The following is an 18693-nucleotide window of genomic DNA, read 5'->3' as shown; positions in this document are numbered from 1 at the left end:
CTACTACTTACATACTAGTTATTAAACAAATTAGTTTTTTGACAGTTGAGATAGGGGTGTTGTGGTTATTGTTTTTAACATGTGGTTTGCAATCTCTGCACACACATAGTCCATATCTGTCCTGTGCTTACAATTTTTAAAAAATAAGTAGATATGCTCTGATATCTTATGTTTTACAAAATGGTTTGTCTGTTCTTTTCTCTGTGCATTTGGACGCCGCTTAAGATACCGTAACCAAATACGCGTGATGGTTTCCGAAAGCTGGTTTTCATCTACTGTATGTTTGGATAAAACTGAGCACCATTCTGAATCAAGATGACAGGCCGAACCTTTCAAAATGGCGCTGACTTTTTAAAATCACTGGAGTTTTTATTAGTATCTTAAAATTCCCAAGCAGTGTCAGTTCATAGAATGATAGAATTGGAATGTACCTGAGGGTCATCTAGTCCAACCCCCTGCAATGCAGGAATCTCAGCTAAAGCATCCATGACAGATGGCCACCCAACCTCTGCTTAAAAATCTCCTAGGAAGGAGAGTCCACCACCTCTCGTGGGAGTCTGTTCGACTGCCAAACAGCTCTTACTGTCAGTTGTGAGGCTGCCAGTGCAGTATAAAAGCATTAATAATGATAATAATAACTTTTACCCTATCTGACTCTTAATGAAAGCAGGAGACTATTTGCCTTGAGGTTGGATTTGGTACCTGAAAGTTTAATAGTTTCTGAATTTGAAACAGGTAGGTAGCCGTGTTGGTCTGGGTCGAAGTAAAATAAAAAAATTCCTTCAGTAGCACCTTAAAGACCAACTAAGTTTTTATTTTGGTATAAGCTTTCGTGTGCATGCACACTTGCACACGAAAGCTTATACCAAAATAAAAACTTAGTTGGTCTTTAAGGTGCTACTGAAGGAATTTTTTTATTGAATTTGAAACATAACTCTTCTTACCTGAGAGATGGGAAAGCCCATCGCCACATATGCCGTGCTGTGCCTCACCCTTTTAGGGTCAAATCACCCATCTCAGTGTTCCCACTACTGATCTAAAAATCCCAAGGTGCTTAGGAGACTTTATTTTGGGCAACCCTGGACCGACGTTTGCTGATTTCTAATGTTTTGCTGATTCCACCAGAGGCAGCAGTTGGGGACCCCTGTAGAAACAGAGATCGTGAAGATGCTCGAGGAGAACACTAAGATCCTCAAGTTTGGATATCACTTCACACAGCAGGGACCGCGTGCCAGAGGAGCGGATGCAATTACGAAAAACAATGATTTGGGTAAGGCATTCTTTGCTGCAGAATGAGCAGGCCTCAGTCACACTGAGTGTGGTGGCAGCTACTTGGCATAATTTCTATAAGGAAAACTGACACCAAAGGTTCAGCCCCTCCAGCTGGTTTGCTTCCCCTCCACACTGATTCCTCTTCAAGAGCCTTGTTGGGTCAGGCCTAAGGCCTGTCTCATGGGTGGGGAACCTCAAACTAAATGTGGCCCTCTAGGTTGCCTCCTCGTGCTTTTGCCTGACTGGAAAGCGTCCTTCAACTCTGATCATGCCTCTTACATGCCTGGATGGAGGTGGGTGTGAAACTGCTGGATTTGTGTGATTAGAATATAACACGCTGAACAAAGATTAAGAGTCACATCCATTTTGCTCCATCTTTTGGTTGCCTCAGGACCCTACATACTACTCAAGGCTGCCTGCTGTGGAATGTGGTCTTCTGCCTGCAAAATGTCCCCCACCTCTGGCCTATTTAATCCCGCATCTAGCTTCCCATCATGGCCAACCAGATTGATTTACTTAGTTAAAGGATAATAATAATAATAATAATAATAATAATAATAATAATAATATATTCTGCCCTTCATCCGAAGATCCCAAGGCAGTTCACAACAGAAAAATACAAAATGAGAACACAAAATACAGTGGTATCTCGGTTCTCGAATGTCTCCATTGACGAACGTTTCGAACCTGAACGCCGAAAAACAAATGCTTCCATTTTTGAACGCACCTCGGAAGTCAAATGGCTTCCACTGCGTGTTTTTTTATTTTCTCTCTTTTTTAAAAAAATAATGCTTTATTAGTTAATAAAATACAGTTAACAAATGACAATAATACAGTTCTTGTTACTTGTTGTACAACGAGCACAGGAAGACATAAAATAATACAAAAAATTTTTTCCCCAATTATGTAGTGAGAATTAACTACATGTAACCTTAAATGCTGTTTGTTACTGTACGAACAAAATATTTTTGTTGTATTTGACTTCCAGGGTGGGTTGTTTTCGATTTTCTCAATGCAATTTGCAGGCTGCCCTTTGCGCCTCGGTTTTCGAACGTTACCAAAGTCAAACGGTCTTCCGTAATGGATTACGTTTGAGAACCGAGGTACCACTGTAAGTAATAAGACAGAACCAAACAAGTAATGCCCCCTCCCACAAATCCTGCTATTTAACTGTAAAGTTTTCCAGAGCGGCTCCCCTGAGACTTATTATAACAAACTCAAGGGAAGAGGAATCGGAGGGAATCGGGAGGAAAGGAAGCAAGTTTAATCACAAGTGTCCTTGGTAGTAGATTTTGCCCATTGGGAGTGGCAGGGCCAAAGGCCAAACAGTCTGTTGTGCCTGAGCCACTGAAAGGGAGAGCCACCCCCAAACTAGTTTTGGCCCCGTCCTCTTCCCTGCTGAGTTCTACAAGGGGCAGCACTGAGGCTAAGGAGGAGCTGACCAGCTGTTTGTAAATCGAAGGTGGTTGGGTAGCGAGCTGGCTGAGGGCATTTTGCAATGCAATAATCTTTTTGCCCGATGTGGGGCTCAAACCCATGACCCTGTACAGGTACTGAGATTAAGTGTCTCATGCTCTACTGGCGGAGCTTAAGAGTTGCTTGAACAGCTACCAACAAAGAGTACATGCAAGGCACCTGTGGGATGGAGAGCAAAAGGAATCCTCAACACTGCTGGAAAAGAATCTAGGTTTCTAGAGGAAATATAACTTGGCCTCGTCTTACTTTCGTTTTCAAAAAGCCGCTCAGCACATAGTAAACTTTCCTGTTTTCCACCACTGCCCCAAATTCCAGCTGTGATATGTCATTGCTGGATGGTATCCATCTTTTCTCATCTATTTATATCTTGCTTTTTTATTTTTTTATTTTGCTTTCCTAGTCTGGCGTAAGAGTAAAAATGTCATCAAATGCCCTTTCATCTCTTCAGCCCTGAAGCTTCTGAGACAGGTTATTGCAAACGCCCAATTGGGTACTGAACACTGCAAGAGAAATTCGCCTAAAAACACTCCTTGTCTCTGTATGAGTCTCCTAACAACTCTTCGTTTGCGCACTGTTGCTCCATGTTTCCATCACACTCTTCTGCATGCTTTTTTCATTTCGTGGAGGCTCTCGAATTCCTTTCTAATAGCATGATTAATTAGGGAGGCATAAATGAAATCCTGTACGATTCTATTCTTGAGCCAGTTTCATGCAGCAATGGGTTGCAATATATAGTGTCATAATGGGTCACTGTTTTTTAAGAACAGGCTCAGAGCCGATTGGGCTCAAAAGCATAGGGTGTGGAATAAAGAAAAATACAAAATAAATGTAACAAGTGGACTTTTCCACTTGCATCCCAACACATTTGGGTGCTGCTGTTAACAAGGTAGTTGTTAAAAGATTTCACTTCCTTTGGGATACCCTCCTTGATCCAGTTAAATAAAATCAACGTTGGACTAAGTTCCAGTGTAATTCCCATAATTCATGTTATTGTTATTGTTGTTGTTATTATGTATTTATTACCCACCCTTCACGCTAAGGTCTTAGGGCAGGTTACAGAAATTAAAACACAATGTTAAAAACAGTTCAAACCATCTTGCTAACACAGAATGAGGTGGGTCCTAAATATATGTCAAAGGGTGAATACCAAAGTTTGGTATTTACTGAAAACTGTACAATGGAGAAGCCTGGGGCACCTCTTTTGGGAGAGAATTTCACAACTTTGGGGCTGACACAGAGAAGGCCGTCTTCCGAGTTGCCTCCGCCCCAAGCTTCTGAGGATGGGAAAACAACCAATAGCATCTCCTCTGTCAATCTTAACACCCAAAGTGGTCAGTAGGGGATGAGGCAGTCTTTCAGGTATTTGAGGACCTGAGTCATTTAGGGCTTTAAACACTAACATGGGCACCTTGAATTGGGCCTAGAAATAAACTCGGCAACCAGCGCACTTGTATTAAAACACGTTAGGTAAGATCTAAACAGAACCGCTGGCAGTAATCTATCTGGCCACGACTGTATCCAAGTCGTCTCCAAAGTGGAACGTGTTGCAATAATCCAATCCTTTTTGGCATTTTGTTCTTTCCCAGTTTGGACGCTGCAATGAAGAAAGGTGGAGAGGGGCATCAGATTTTGAAGTGAAAGGACCTGTGGACTAATTTCCAGTACCAAATTAAAAAATGTACTGGGCCATGTGCTCAGAGGCTCCTTGTTCCTTAATTCTGTGGACTTTAAGTTGGGGGTGGGGGGAACAGTTGTCCCACTAACCCAGGCATAGGCAAACTCGGCCCTCCAGATGTTTTGGGACTACAATTCCCCTCAACCCTGATCACTGGTCCTTTTAGCTAGGGATCATGGGAGTTGTAGGCCAAAAACATCTGGAGGCATTGCTGTCAACTTTCCCTTTTTTGCGGGACATTCCTTTATTCAGCGCCCTTACTTTCATATCCGGGAGTTGACAGCCCCATAGGATTCCTTATCTTCAAATCCAGGGGTTGACTATGTCTAGAGGGCCGAGTTTGCCTATGCCTGCACTAACCTAACTGGACCCAGCACAGGTCCCACTTTTGCCTGTGAGGCTGTTTCCCACAAGCACAAACTCCTGGTGTCACATGACGTCACTCGTAATTGTGCATTGGTAAGGGAGGCTTGCTGCCTCCACCAAGCAGCTGAGCAAACCAACTGGGATCAACTGCACCATTGAGTTCCGCATTGGTTAGAGTGAAGAGCTTTTTAAAAACACAAATTGCCTATGCAGGACGTCCAAAGGAGGATCCTAGTATAAGCGGGCTTCAACTCGTTTACCTTCTTCTGCTGTGGTCTCCATTCAGATCAGCTTTCCCTAGGCCTGCAAGTTGTGGAATCAAACCAGCAGCTGCGGTAAAAAGGCACAGATATATAGTTAATGTCTTACGTGGTATCTAAATTTCATTAAATAAATAAGTGCCTCTAAGCTGCTGTTTTGCACTCCAGCTGGTTCTAGAAAAAGCAAATTGGATTATTCAAAGCCTAGGTCTGCCTGCGCCAATGGAGTAAGCTTCTTAGTTACCGATTCTTACAAAACATGAGTTTTCAGTACATTTAAACTTAGAAATTTTGAATAACTGTTTCCTTTCAAAATACCACGCTGATACATATTTTTTCCCTCCTTGCTTGATATACATGTTCAGTAACCTTCTGAAAATATTTACAAGACTGTTTGAATTCTCTCTACTGTTGACTTGATGGACTAACATGTTTTCTTAACCTAGCGAAAAGGCCAGAGAATTGTGTGTGCAGAATTTGACCAGTTAAATCTTTGGCTTATCAAATTAACTGTTTTGGAATGAATATTTCCCTGCCTGGTTTGAAAAAAAAAAAACAAGGTTTGCAGTAGGAGACCTTCCTGAACTGTTCCAATAATATGCTGTGTATTTAATCTCTTACCAATTCAGGTCAACATTACCTGCTTGCTGAGAATTGTGTTTTCGTGCTGTGTTTCTGTAGTTGTGCCGGTACAGCAAAGACCCCAGACCCGTTTTTAAAAGTGCTGAATAGCATCAAGTATCTTTGCCATGCAGGCAAAAGGCACAGGAAGAGTAATTGCAGCAACAGCTCTGCAATACCAATGTGTTGCAGCATGGATGTGGTTTTTTGTTAACCACATCATATACCCCAGGCATCCCCAAACTGCGGCCCTCCAGATGTTTTGGCCTACAACTCCCATGATCCCTAGCTAACAGGACCAGTGGTTGGGGGATGATGGGAATTGTAGCCCAAACATCTGGAGGGCCGAAGTTTGGGGGTGCCTGATATACCCACTGCCACATTACAAACTGTTCTTCAGGTTCGCTGGGGCTTTTAAAATTTGGCTTGCTGGATGGTGAGAATGGACCATTCATCAGTCATGGATGCTTTGGAATGACATAGGATGTGGTTTGGGACAGTAAAGCGGGAGAAAGAGGCATGGGTGGAATGCAAGATGGGGTCTAGTTGTGTAAGCAGAAGTGCGTTTGTGCTCACTCAAGGGAACTTTGGATCCAACCCATAATAAAGAATTTTTTAAAAAAATTGCTAAAGGGTAGGAGAATTCATTCATGGCCACCGTTTTTAATGTGCATGACAGATGCTGCAATTAGTCTTCCTAGTTCTTGCCTGTTAATAGACATCATTCCAGTAACAGAAACATGATAGCCTTACACCAGCATTGTCTCATGTCTTGTTTCTCTTCCCCCACATCTTGTGGGCGCAGTTCGCAAAAGAAGAGTGGAAGGAGACCATCAATAAACCTTGCCGACTGCCAGATGTGTGTGGCATGGAGAATTTGGAGCTCCTCCAGGTGCATCTGCTTAGATGGTTTCTTCGGCAACCTCAAGATTACTTCTTACCTGGGTAGAAGGGAAAAGACTGGAATCGCCATTCCTCCTGTTGTCGGGTGTTCTGTTTTTGTGTGTCTGTGTTGTAAATGTATATTTGTATGCGTGATATCCAACGCATGTATGTTCAAAGCCTTGTAACTACATCTGCCCAAGATCCATTCTTGAACAGCCTTTTATTTCAGAACTTGAGTGTGTGTCTTCCACAAAGATAAGTACCAATTCTAGCATCTGCGGAGTATCTGCATGGCATGCAGTCAAGGATCAGCAGATAGTTTTAAACCCACAAGGAGCAAGTTTTCACGCAGGAAACCCGGAGTCCTTATTTAAAATACGGACTCCATATTTTTAGAAAACAATTGTTTTGCGTAGGGTGGGGGAGAGAAAGATACCCTTCCAAGAAAAAACAAAGGACTTTGACCACTTACTTCAACTTTGTATGGGATGCGGATGAATCGCTGCTTCTGGAGTTAGTCCTCTGTTTCTTAACATGCTTTGACCATGTAGAATGCTTTCTTGATATGGAGATTTAAGCTTGAAACTTCTTTTTATAAGAGATTATTATCCCACTTTTAAGGGCTGCTTCTACTCTTTTACCTCATTGGAGGTAAGTTAAGCAGACAGAAATGGAGAATGGTATTTTAAGCCCACAGCCTTTGCAATATCTGGTGTTTGGTTGGCTTTCTTTTCTGTCAACTTACAGAACATGACATTTTGGCACCTTTTTTCTGTTATGTCTGAACTGGATGTATTTATAGACCTTTTGGTGTTTTTGTTTCATCCGCGTCATGTTGTTATATTCCTTGGAATCTGTGTGTGTGTGTGTGTGTGCGCGCACACACACACACACACTCTTCAGTGAGTCATAGCACAGCATCAAGTAGCGGTCCTCTGGTAAGCTGTTTTGTATAGGCCAAAACACATGGCAACCAAGTTTTATGCTCTTTGGCTGTGAGTTCTGACCAATGTGACACGGCACGTTTTTAGAAACTTTAGGCTTTCTGTACTTACCAGCACCCACAGACAACTGCTGTGGCCTTGCAGCCTCTGAGCACCACATCAGGGCCCACTTTCACCGATGCCTCCCGTAGGCCACCATTTTAAATTACCCACAATGCCCCAGGGCAGCCAACGGAGCATCACTTGGGCATTGTGAGGAATTAAAATGGCTCCCAGTTGGGCATCACCACTTTTAGTTTCCCACGATGCTCTGGGGCAATGCATTGACTGCTCTGAGATGCTGTGGGGATTTTTTAGTGGAGCCTTCTCAGTTGTCCAACCTTGCCACTAGGGGTTCGCTGACTTAAAATACCAAGTGGTATTTTACTGAGCCCCCACCCCTGGCTCTAGCCCTTACTCTGCTACATCCATCATGTGCATAGGAATTTGTTTTATTCTTTCCTATTTCTGCTGCAGCTGGCAGCTTGCAAGTAAAATCCAGTTTTCAAACATCTGTTAATAACAACAAACACTTTTAACCTTACAACAGCTACAACTAACAGGATGGTTTTGTGACTCGAGGTTGGTTCCTACTGTGAAGTAAGGACCGTGTTAATGCCACTATGTTAATGCCTGTTGCTGACTTACAGCTCCAGTTTCACGTAGCATGGGGAACAATAATGCATACTGGACACAATCCGTCAAGCTTCTCTTATGCAAACCCTGATAAAAGTCAATGGAGCGCAAGCAATAGTAGCATATGGAATAGGATTCACAGAGTAAACTCCAGGTTCATTTTTTTAGTTCAGGGTTCTATCTTTAGCAAAACTAGGAAACAACTCTGGCCAGGTTTGTTCTTGTTTTCCTTCATTTTTCTGACATCTTTTGACTCTTTGATTTGATGAGTGCAAAACTAAATGGCACAGAGCAGAGCATCAGGCCAGGACACAAGCATTTTGATTAAAGTTGCAGGATATATGTATATGTATATGTATATGTGTATAATCACTTGGTGCCCAACTCTGATGTGCTCTTTTTAACATCATTGTCTCTCTGAATATGGACCATGACTGCAAACATTTTACCTTAAAGGAAGTTGTGTTGAAATCAGTGATACGTTTTTCCGAGCCAGTGCACTGAGAACACCAAAGCTAAAGTTGTGTGTTTCTGTAGGGCAGTCATCCTAAAACAGGTGTCTTCCTGATGTTAGGACTACTACTCCCATCATCCACGATAGTGAAGGGCTGATGGGAGTTGTAGTACATACTATCTGGAGGCTGCTATAGGGCAGAGGTTTGTTTGCTTTTTTGCATTGCATCTTGATGCAGAGACTGCATTAAAGAAACCATATTAATATGTTTGTTTCTGTTGGCACTTAGGTGTGTAAAACAGAAACGTGCATTTTTTAAAACAATTTTGGGAAACAAATCCAAATCTCTTTTCTCATTTGCAAAGCTTTAAAACAGTCCCAACAACAAGAAATAAAATGGGGGGGGAGGTAGTTGCCTCTGTATAAACATATGCATTTTAAAAGTTTCAGTGTGTAAATACGATGCACCTATTTAGTAGAAGATAGTGTAGATTTGTTTTGAAAAATCAAAAGATTAAGTAGCTTTATCTCCCCCTTTTTTTTTCTCTCTTGGCAAAATGCCTGTCAGGTTTACAGCCTGCCAGGTGGCTGATACACCCAGTTTAGTTTTTTATTGGGGGGGGGGGCTTCTGAAACAGCCTGCTTCAGACATATGGAGAGCCACAAAACAGGACTGGCTTTTTAGAAGAGAGCTGAGGCTGCAAACTGGCAGGCTTTATTTAGAGGTGGTTTTTTTCCCCTTAGAGAATGTGCTCAAATCATCTGCATGCATTTTTTATAAAAAAAAAATCTATCTATTAAGACTGCAGCCCTGCACTTCCTTGGGTACTTGGCTCACACAAGCCACATTGCATGGGCAGGAATACCCCAGGGGTGTTTTTCAACAAGTGGGGCTATACTAAGTTAACCAAAACGTAGTAATAAATACTTGTACAGTATTGCATTGTCTGAAACTTGGAGGGTGGGGTGCTACTACTGCATGACCTCCATTCAGTTCAATGGGGCTTGCATGGGAGTTTGCCTGCATCACATTAGGATCAAGAGGTGTTGTGGAGTGGATGGTTTTCAATTTCTGTAGTGCCTAATACAATATAAAAGTTGTCAGAACACACATATACACACACAGAGTAAATGTTTCTCTGTTTTTTCTGTTACCGGGAGGGTTCTGTATTTCGTTTCATATTTGTCAGATCAGGTGCAGAGTTCATTGGTGCCTCGATGACCGCCAGAAAATGTTCAGTTAAAGATGAAGGAAGGCAGTAAAGTGTGTGTGAAGCTCTCTTGTGCTTCAGACCAGGAGTGGTCAGTGGGGTGGCCTGCTTCGGGCAGGACCTCCCATTGATGGCTGTTGACCATCCAAAATGACCATTGACTACCCTGGCTGGAGGTGACAGGAGTTTAAGAAGCACCTGGAGAGAATCACGTTGGCTCCCCTTAGTCCATATGAACCATCAGTATTATGGTGATCTGAGCATTTAGCAGCACCTAAATTTAGAGGTGTTTGAGAGCTGGTAACTAGCCTGGAAGAGTTCAGTGATCATTGTCCTAGTGGAGAGAAGCAGGCATCCTTTTAATGCCAAGCAAGCTTCTCTATGAGTAGAGAAAAGAGGCAGGGAACCTGCTTAAAGCCATCAAATTGTCCCTTTGAGGTAGGACTTCTGAGGATACTTTAACTCTTTCTAGTTCTGTATGCATTCCTGTTTCTACTCCTTGGAACGTAAAGCTTTCTGAGTTGCACACTATAATACAGTGCAATCGTCTGACTTTTCATACTTCATTCCAGTTCGCTAAGCTTACTGTTAAGGGCACATATCATGAAAGTACATACAATGATGGTTCAGAAATGACTGTAGAACTGGGCCATTTCCCCAAAAGGTGAAGGTTTTGTGCATTTTTAGCCTAATGGTTCTTGCTGAGATGAGAGACTGCTTTATGTTTTAAAATATATGCACTTATCCTTTTCTTAAAACTACAACAACAAACAACCCTTGGCTTTAGGCTCCACTTTCAAGATCTTGAACAGAATGTTTTCATACTATATGACAAAATAGTGTGTTTCCACTTAATACTGTTTACAAATGTTATCTTCTCTTACTATTTTTGATACAGATAATATTGTTTGTAAGCTATAAACTTTCTCGAGTCTTTGGGCAAAGTTTCTGCGGGGAAAAAACATGAATGGGAATATATAGGAATGCCAGCGCTGTATGCTGCTGTTATTGTAATAAAATTATCCAAATGATTTTTTCAAAGTATAATTACAAGGTGGTTTTTCTCCTGCTTTAAGTAGGTTTATTGTTTCATGTGATTTGGAAGGCAGCCCTTTATATCAGAAATTGAGGTCCAAGTAAAAAAAAAAGAAAGAAAGAAAGAAAGAATTTGAGGTACATGGTCTGCATCTTGGTGTTTCCCAAGTAGTCACTGCAAATTGACGTGCTTTTCTCACCATGAAATGCTCTGTGTACATGTCACTCTGGTGACTAACTTGGTTCAGTTGGGGATTGGATGAGTCAAAAAAGATGCACATAGACCTTGTGGATGGTCTTGTGTTCCAACTCCACTATGCCTTTGTTCTTAAATTGCTAAGGGAGATATTCGGCATCTATTAAGTCAGACAAAACTTTCATAACCAACTATTGGGACTCCCTTACCATGCAGAAAGAAGACATACATTCCCTCTTTATCATAGAATTTGAACAGACCCCGAGGATCATCAAGTCTAACGCCCTGAAATGCAGGAATATGCAGTTGTCCCATTTGGGATCAAACCTGCAACCTTGGCATTGTCAATGCCATGCTCTAACCTGCTATCAATGCTTTTATAACAGCCCCCTCTCTGAGGCAATATTGTTGTGTAACAACCAATCATTGCCTCACATAATATTCTCCATTTCCCAGGTGGTACATTGGCACAACCTAGGGGTATGTGGTGGCGGCTCAAAGGGGGGCTTGGGAGAAGCATTTTATAAGAAATGGTATATGCCTTACATTACCGGGAAGGTCCACCAATGACTGAAAAATGCAGTTTCCTTGGAGTTTGCCTTTTGTGTGTTCTCAGGTGTCAAAGTTAGCTTTCTGGTCCCACACCTCCATCATGGCACAGCAGCAACAATCCCTGGTGAATCCCCTTAGGGCTTTCATATTGACCATGTCACCTGGCACTCACCATAGCTGCCACAGGTTTGGACATGTCATGAGAGAGATGCCTTTGCCTTGGCCTTTCTATGGGATTTTTTATTATAGGCTCTGGTCTTGCAGTGTAGGGAGTTGCTCTTAAAGGGAGAAAGCTACTTGCACCTTGGATACACTTGCCCAATTAGAATTGACCCAATTATAATTTATACAGCCCCATAAAAACCATGCTGAAAAGGGCACATGTCCAAATTGGTCAATTTAATTCTATAAGGAACCATTCCTGGTAAATCAAGGCATATACACCTTCTTGTATCTGCTGGTTTCATGGATCCTGAAACTGCTTCTTGGTAAAAAGAAGGCTGGCACACTACAAAGTGCCAGGTGAGATAAGGAAATGTGGTCACAAATTTATCTAAATCTAAATAATGGACTATGCAATAGCCTGATCTATTAGAAAACACAAAAATGCCCCCCTTTGTGGAAATAACATATACTTGTCAGGCATAGGTCAATGTTTCTGCATAATATCACGTAATTATATATCAGTTGCATATCTTGAGGCCAACTCTTAACAGGGCACAGAGTCTTGAAGTCAAAAGAGAGTATATGTCCTTGCAATTCACTTTCCCCCCTTTGTCAGCCCTCCACCCCCCTACATAATAACACATAATACACAAACCCTACAAATTGGTAAATCGTGGTTTTGAGGCAGTTCTTGCTTTTTCTCACATCCTTAACCATTGGGCACATGGGCTTGAGGTCAGAAAGGGAAAGAAAATGTCCTTACAATTCAACTCCCTCCCCTTTGTAAATTTTCCCAATCCCCCCTTTTGTCAGTCCATATCCCTTTGGAATGAGATTGTTGTGGCCAGTTTGAAAACTCTGGTGTCTGTTGTTGCAGGTAAAAGTCTTGTGGTCTGGAGGATTTGGGTTCAAGGTTTTTCCATCATTGATCTGTAGTAACATCTGTAGAAGGAGTATGCTGTAAGGGGCAGTGTTTGGGGTACTTAAGGGCACAGTTAGAAGAAGGAAAGGGCAAAGGCCAAAGGGAAGAAGAGGGAAAAAGGGGAAAAAACATCTCCTGGAGTTTTCTTGGGAAGCTGCAAAGAATAAAATCTTGATGCATTAAGTATTTTTTCTATATAATTACTACTGTTGTTAGCTGCTAAGTCTGTTTTCCTTTACCTAGGGGTTTATTATTATCATCATCATTATTATTATTATTATTATTACCACTACTACGGAAAGAATGACTTAGATGTTACATTCACATGTACAGAAATAAAGAGTAGAAATACAAAAAAGTAGAAATGCAAAATAAATCAAAAATAAGAACAAAATAATATTTAGATTACCACTCAACAATTTTTTCAGATGGACTTGACACAAAAATCTCAGATTAAAAAAAAGAATTATTATCAAATAATATGAAGACATTATAAAGACCATACAGGTTAATATTGGACTGTAACCTAAAGATTTGAAGGTGAATGGTAAAATAATGGGGAAAAACCTTAAAAGTCATCATGTGCTATCTGATAAAAGAGAACTCTATGGGGAAAAACACAGATGGTACCTGAATAAACATCAGTAATAAGTTTTGGAGATGCAGTGAATGAAAGACCTCATTCCACGTGATGGACTGATGGACATGCCCCAAAATATAACAAAACAAAACACTGACATATGAGGAACCAAAATAAATAAATAAATGCTAAAACACACAATTTCTAATAATGAGCATCTCAAATGAAAATAAAGAGCAGCAATCTAAAGTTGTGCAAGTATGGTTAGATTAATTTCATAGACATAATGGAAAAACTGATTTAATAAATGAAAGCAGATTATTTGTAACCTAAAGAGAAGCGTCAAAGTAAAGGAAATATATAAAACTATAGCGGGAAGTAAACTAATACAGTAGGGATTTAAGCTCGTTTTGCAGACTGTAAGGAAAGAAATTACTGTCTTTATCTCTTCACCTCCCCCCCCCTTTTTCCCCTTTTTTTGCTGTGGGAGAAAAGAATAGACACTTGTTACTGGGGTTTAGTCCTTCACATATCCTTTAGAAATGTTCTTCCTGGGAAAGCTGTGAGAATAATTTTTGCATGTTAGGTTGGAACTTTGCAAGGGGGGAGGTTATGCAGGAGTTAATGCTTGGGGTGAAATGCAAATGTGAGATAAGTATCTGAAGGTGCTTCCTGAATACCCATTGGAAAGGGGGAGCAGACCCTTGGTTTGCATAGTCTGGAGTTTTTTTCTAAGCCCTTGACTAAAATCACAATCAGTATCCTGTTGAAAGGGGAAACAAACAACAACAAAAAGTACTCAAGCGATGAACTCAAAGTGGGAGTGCTGAGATATTTACCTCTGGAAAGAATTTTGCATATTAGATTTGGAATGATGGTCCAACACTTGACCCTTTTGTTTTCTCAAGTGACCCCTGGAGTCAAAGACGCATAGGGAAATTTAAACAAATTTCCCCCTGCAGGGCACAGGCCCTTCAGCATTTGGTTGCTGTTTTTGTTTTGTCTTTTAACCTTTTTTCCTCTATTTTTCTCTTCAAGCTGGCATAGCCTCTGTGCATGTACAGAGTTTGTGATTCAGAAATCTATTGTACCACTTGAAAGTGTTGCAGCTGTTGGCTAAGTCACCATTTGAAAAGAGGTAGGGAAGGGTGAATAGGTTAGATTTTACACAGAAACCCAGCAATTTACACTCCCACCAAACCAGCAACAAAAGTGGTCAAATTAAATTCTTTGGTCAGTTTAAATCCATTTCTATAGCTTTTGTATCCTGAGATATTTCTGACACCTCTTATTTCCTGTTCCTTGCTGCTTTGGAAGCAGACTTATAAATCTTAAACTTTTAATATATAAAACTTCAACATCCAGACAACCCAATATTTTCATAAGAAAGCTGCAATAAAAGTTTGGTTAAATTAAACTACTTAATGAAGTCATGGCACTAATTAGCCATGTTTACTGTACTATATAAACATCTCATACCCCAGGCAAAAGAAATCTAGATTTGCCCCCTTTATCTACAGGGTTTTTGGGGTGCAGACTTTTATTCAAAATATTTCACAAATGTGGATTATTATTATTAGTGTGCTTTCCCTCTAGTCATTAGCGGAACAATGACCCGCCCCCTTATGTATGGGTAAATGACCGGTCAGAATTCATAAATTGCAAATGTTTGTTTGTTTTAAATAATTTCAGCCATGGCAGACTAAATTCCCTGCCCCCTTATCTATGGGTAATATGGCCAGAGCAGACTTAATGATATTCAACATTCTCACTCATCTCAGCCTCACCATCTTCCAGACTAATTCTTCTGGCCTTTATGTACAGGGATGGTCAAGGCTCATTCTGCTTGATTATGAATTTGTATGTGCTTGAACTGTTGGCTGGAGTTTTGCAGTTAAAAAATAGCTGACAATATGGTGGGGGGAAAAACACCAGACATTCATTTTCAATGCATGATATACCATCTCTACCTCTTTCTGAATGGCACCTCAAACTCTTCATGCCAAACTTTAAAAATCTATCTTTCCATCCTTCTCCACCAAAGAGTAAAGCTTGACTGAATTCAGGCCATTTCACTAAGCCACCAGAGTTTAAAGTCACTTTTCAGTGCTTGAGTAATCTAGTCCACCCCTTCTGAAATATGGGGATCTCAACACTATCACCGCCCTTAGGATACACATACATTTGAGTACAGATGCCTGACTGGGAAGGAAACACGGGCTATGCCCTATCACGGAAGCACACGTGTGTACTAAGGGAAAAATAAGGAAGGGGAAGATTAAAAGTACCAACGTTATATAGAAGCCTTTTGCAAACCTTAAGATTGGATAAAGATTGGGAAATGTTCAAGACTTTCATATGTGCTTAAACTTTAAACCTTAATAGACAAAGTGATGAAAACTTATATAATCGCTCCATAAAAACAACAATGACACTCTTGTTCCAACTCTGAAAACCAATAATCTTTCCTTGCCAGAAAGCAGAGCTGGGCTGAATTTCAACCCATCACCACATCAGACACATTGCCTTTCACATAGCTCTAAAATGGGGGTTAGAAGGGACCCTGAGGTCATTTAGTCTAACCCTCTAAGATACAGGATTCACAAGATTTGAATGAAAATACCAACTTTATACAGAACCCTTTAGCAGATGAGTTTTTTCCTTAAGAGACTGATATGGGGAGCCCAACAATAACCCTTCTGTCCAACACAATTGAAGTTAAAACTAGACTCAGATAGACAATTCCTGGCTATGGAAGCTCTACTCTTGACAAACAAATCACCTTTATTGGAATAGCTGTTCAATTTTCCTTTAGTCAATATTCATCTAGTCACTTGGAGAAAGACTCCCCTTTGGAGCCTCTCTCAATACCAAACATTTGCACACCTCATGAAGTGAACATTTTCAAGTTTCAAAATTTTTTCAAAGCATTGAGCAAGCATTTTCAAACTTACTACTCTTTATTTTCCTTCATCCTGCCCCCTCTTTTTACTTTTGGAGAGGAAAAAATGGCCTTCTACAGCCTCTTTAAAACAAACCTTTACACACTACCTCCACTCTTTTAAATATTTGCCATTGTTTTTGGGTTGATCAAGCCCTTACATAAGATTATTTAAGCAAGCTTGCATTTTGTTTTGGTTTTTTCTTTTGTTTTGTTTTTAGACCCTGAAACATTTCTTAAATACAATTGGAGGCGTCTATCAGAGTTCAGACGGGAAGTAAGCTCTCCTTGGGCTTATTTCTCCCCTGAAGCCTGCAGAGTTGTCTCTTTGGACAGGGGTGCACCCATTTTTGCCCTGGTCAGTCTCCGAAGGGGCACTTGCGCAAGTTCTAGCCCTGGGCAGTCTCCGACGGGGCTTTGGGGTCTCTCGGGGTTCTGGGGACTCCTGGGGAACCTGGGGCACGTCTAAGGAAAGTGGACAGACTCCGATAGGAAAGTGGACCGACTCCGATAGGAAAGTGGGCTTGGGAAGGTTTGCTAAAGGGCTCTCTAAGGGAAAATGGGGTTTGGAAAGTCTCCTTAGGAAAACGTTCTAGGAAAGTGGGCACACTCCGAGGAGGACTCTTATTCCCACCCACAATTTAATAGTGCCACAGCAATCTCCCTGCCTCTTGCTCTCTAGACTCAGATCCTACTGAACGCTTGCCTACGCAATGCCAGATCGGACCTGAGGAATGTAAAGTAGGAAAAGGGAACGGGCACACTTGCAATCTCTGGTCATGGGTCATACCTAACAAAAGGTCGCCATGGCAGAGGGGCGTCTTCACCCGGGATAGCTAAGCGAGAGAAGGAAGAGTTGCCAAGGCTTGCTATCTGGGCAAAACTCCGACGGACAACAAGCCTTGGGGAGGGAAAGGGCAGCCGCAAAACCTTCCAGCCTGGGCAGACTCCGACGGGCTTTGGGTTTTTTGGCTGTGAAAAATAGGAAAGAGTTTGATTGCTGTGACAATTCCCACCCCGAAGAGCCAATTCCCTATTGATACTCACGTTGCAGCGCGCTGCCTTCTTTTCCTGAAGCTTGATCACCTCGCGACAACAGGAGAAGAAAATCTTGGAAAACAACCCCCACGGCCGTCTGGATCCTGTTTGTTTTCCCTGTGTGGTCCCGCTAAGGATCCCAGTTAGGCCAGAACTCCAGGGACAGTCGGGGAAGGGGATCCCCCCTGCAAATGGCTGGGTGCGCTTGGGCTCCCCAACCACGGCGCCCCAAGAGTACGGCTAAACGGAGTCTCCTGCCCTGGCTCGCCATATTGTTATGAAAAATGTACCCCAAAATGCGTTGCCTTTTAAGAAGGACAGACGCGGGTCGGAAGCTCCAAAATTTGCACTAAGTTCAGCTCCGCCGGGAAAATGACAGAGACCACACGATGCTGTCAGGAAAAACAAACTGATCCCTTTATTGCAGAATGCAAAGCTACAGCTGTAGAGTCCCTGCCTCTGGAAAGAAGGAAGGAACCCCGGGAAATGGTAAAGTCCCTTTTTATGCCCTCCTGTCCCTGCGTGGAAATCTCTGGACTGGGAGGGAGGGGGAGACAAGGGCGACGGGTGGGGGATCGGATTAGCTGGGTGCGGAGATGACTTTTCCTTTCAGATGGAGAGATGTCAATTGCTCTTCTCCTGTCGCTGATGGTGCTCCCTGTTGTTTGGCAGGAAGGGCAATCAGTCGAGATGGGTGCAGAGGTGGGGCAGTTCCTGGCGATTTCCGTGGGGTGGAAGTCCGCCCGGCAGGTGTTTTCCTCCAGGCCATGGAAGGGTGGGCTACGTTGAGGATGGCAATTTATTTGAATAAAGTTGTTCCAGCTAATCCCTCTATTGTCCGTGTGTCCTTGAATGGGTATAGGGTGGTAGTAGGGCAAGGTTCAGGTGGGTTGGGATCATACAGGGTTCATACAGAAAATATACCTGGAAAACATACCTAATGCAGGGATTTCTAATTAAAAGGTAGCAGTCCTGACATATACAGTTCTAAGATATAAAACAGCAATTCTAATACAGAGGCAGCGGATAGAGATTTCATGGTAAGAGAACATATAATAGGCTGTATTATTAACTTGAGTAGAAAAGTTTAACTTTGGATTTGGGCGGTTTCCCCCCCCCCCTTCTTCTGGAAACATTGTTTTGTTCTGGGCGGAGGGGAGGTGGAGAGGGGAAATGTGTGAGTTTATGCTAACTGTTGTGCATATGCAGATCCTTAAGCCTTCCTTCAGGCAGGGTCTCGTCCTAGCTGGAGGGGTGGGGAGACAGGGAAGATGGCATTGAACAGGATTCTGGGTATTGCAGCTGTCACCCCTCTCTGTTCATTAATAATGGTGTCCTGCAACACCCCCCCCCCCAATATGATTTTATAACACTTTCCTTTCCTTTTACTTCATGCGGCTGCATTCACAGCTACCAAGCACATGA

General features: G+C 42.0%; 1 protein-coding gene across 2 annotated transcripts in view; it reads left to right on the top strand.

The window, feature by feature from the left end:
- LOC118092615 (tropomodulin-3) overlaps positions 1-10886 on the top strand; it is a 43175-nt gene extending 32289 nt beyond the window's left edge. For both annotated transcript variants that reach the window (XM_035130886.3, XM_060282686.2), the window contains exons 9-10: positions 1126-1270; positions 6476-10886. In XM_035130886.3, the coding sequence (XP_034986777.1) occupies positions 1126-1270; positions 6476-6510 (180 nt within the window). In that variant the 3' untranslated portion in view covers positions 6511-10886. The remainder of the gene's footprint in view (positions 1-1125; positions 1271-6475) is intronic.
- The last annotated feature ends 7807 nt before the right edge of the window (positions 10887-18693 follow it).

The sequence above is a fragment of the Zootoca vivipara genome, chromosome 13, assembly GCF_965207765.1.
Source record: "Zootoca vivipara chromosome 13, rZooViv2.hap1.1, whole genome shotgun sequence".
NCBI lineage: Eukaryota > Metazoa > Chordata > Lepidosauria > Squamata > Lacertidae > Zootoca > Zootoca vivipara.
The sequence above is the reverse complement of the archived record's forward strand: the minus strand, read 5'-3'. Positions and strand labels throughout refer to the sequence as shown.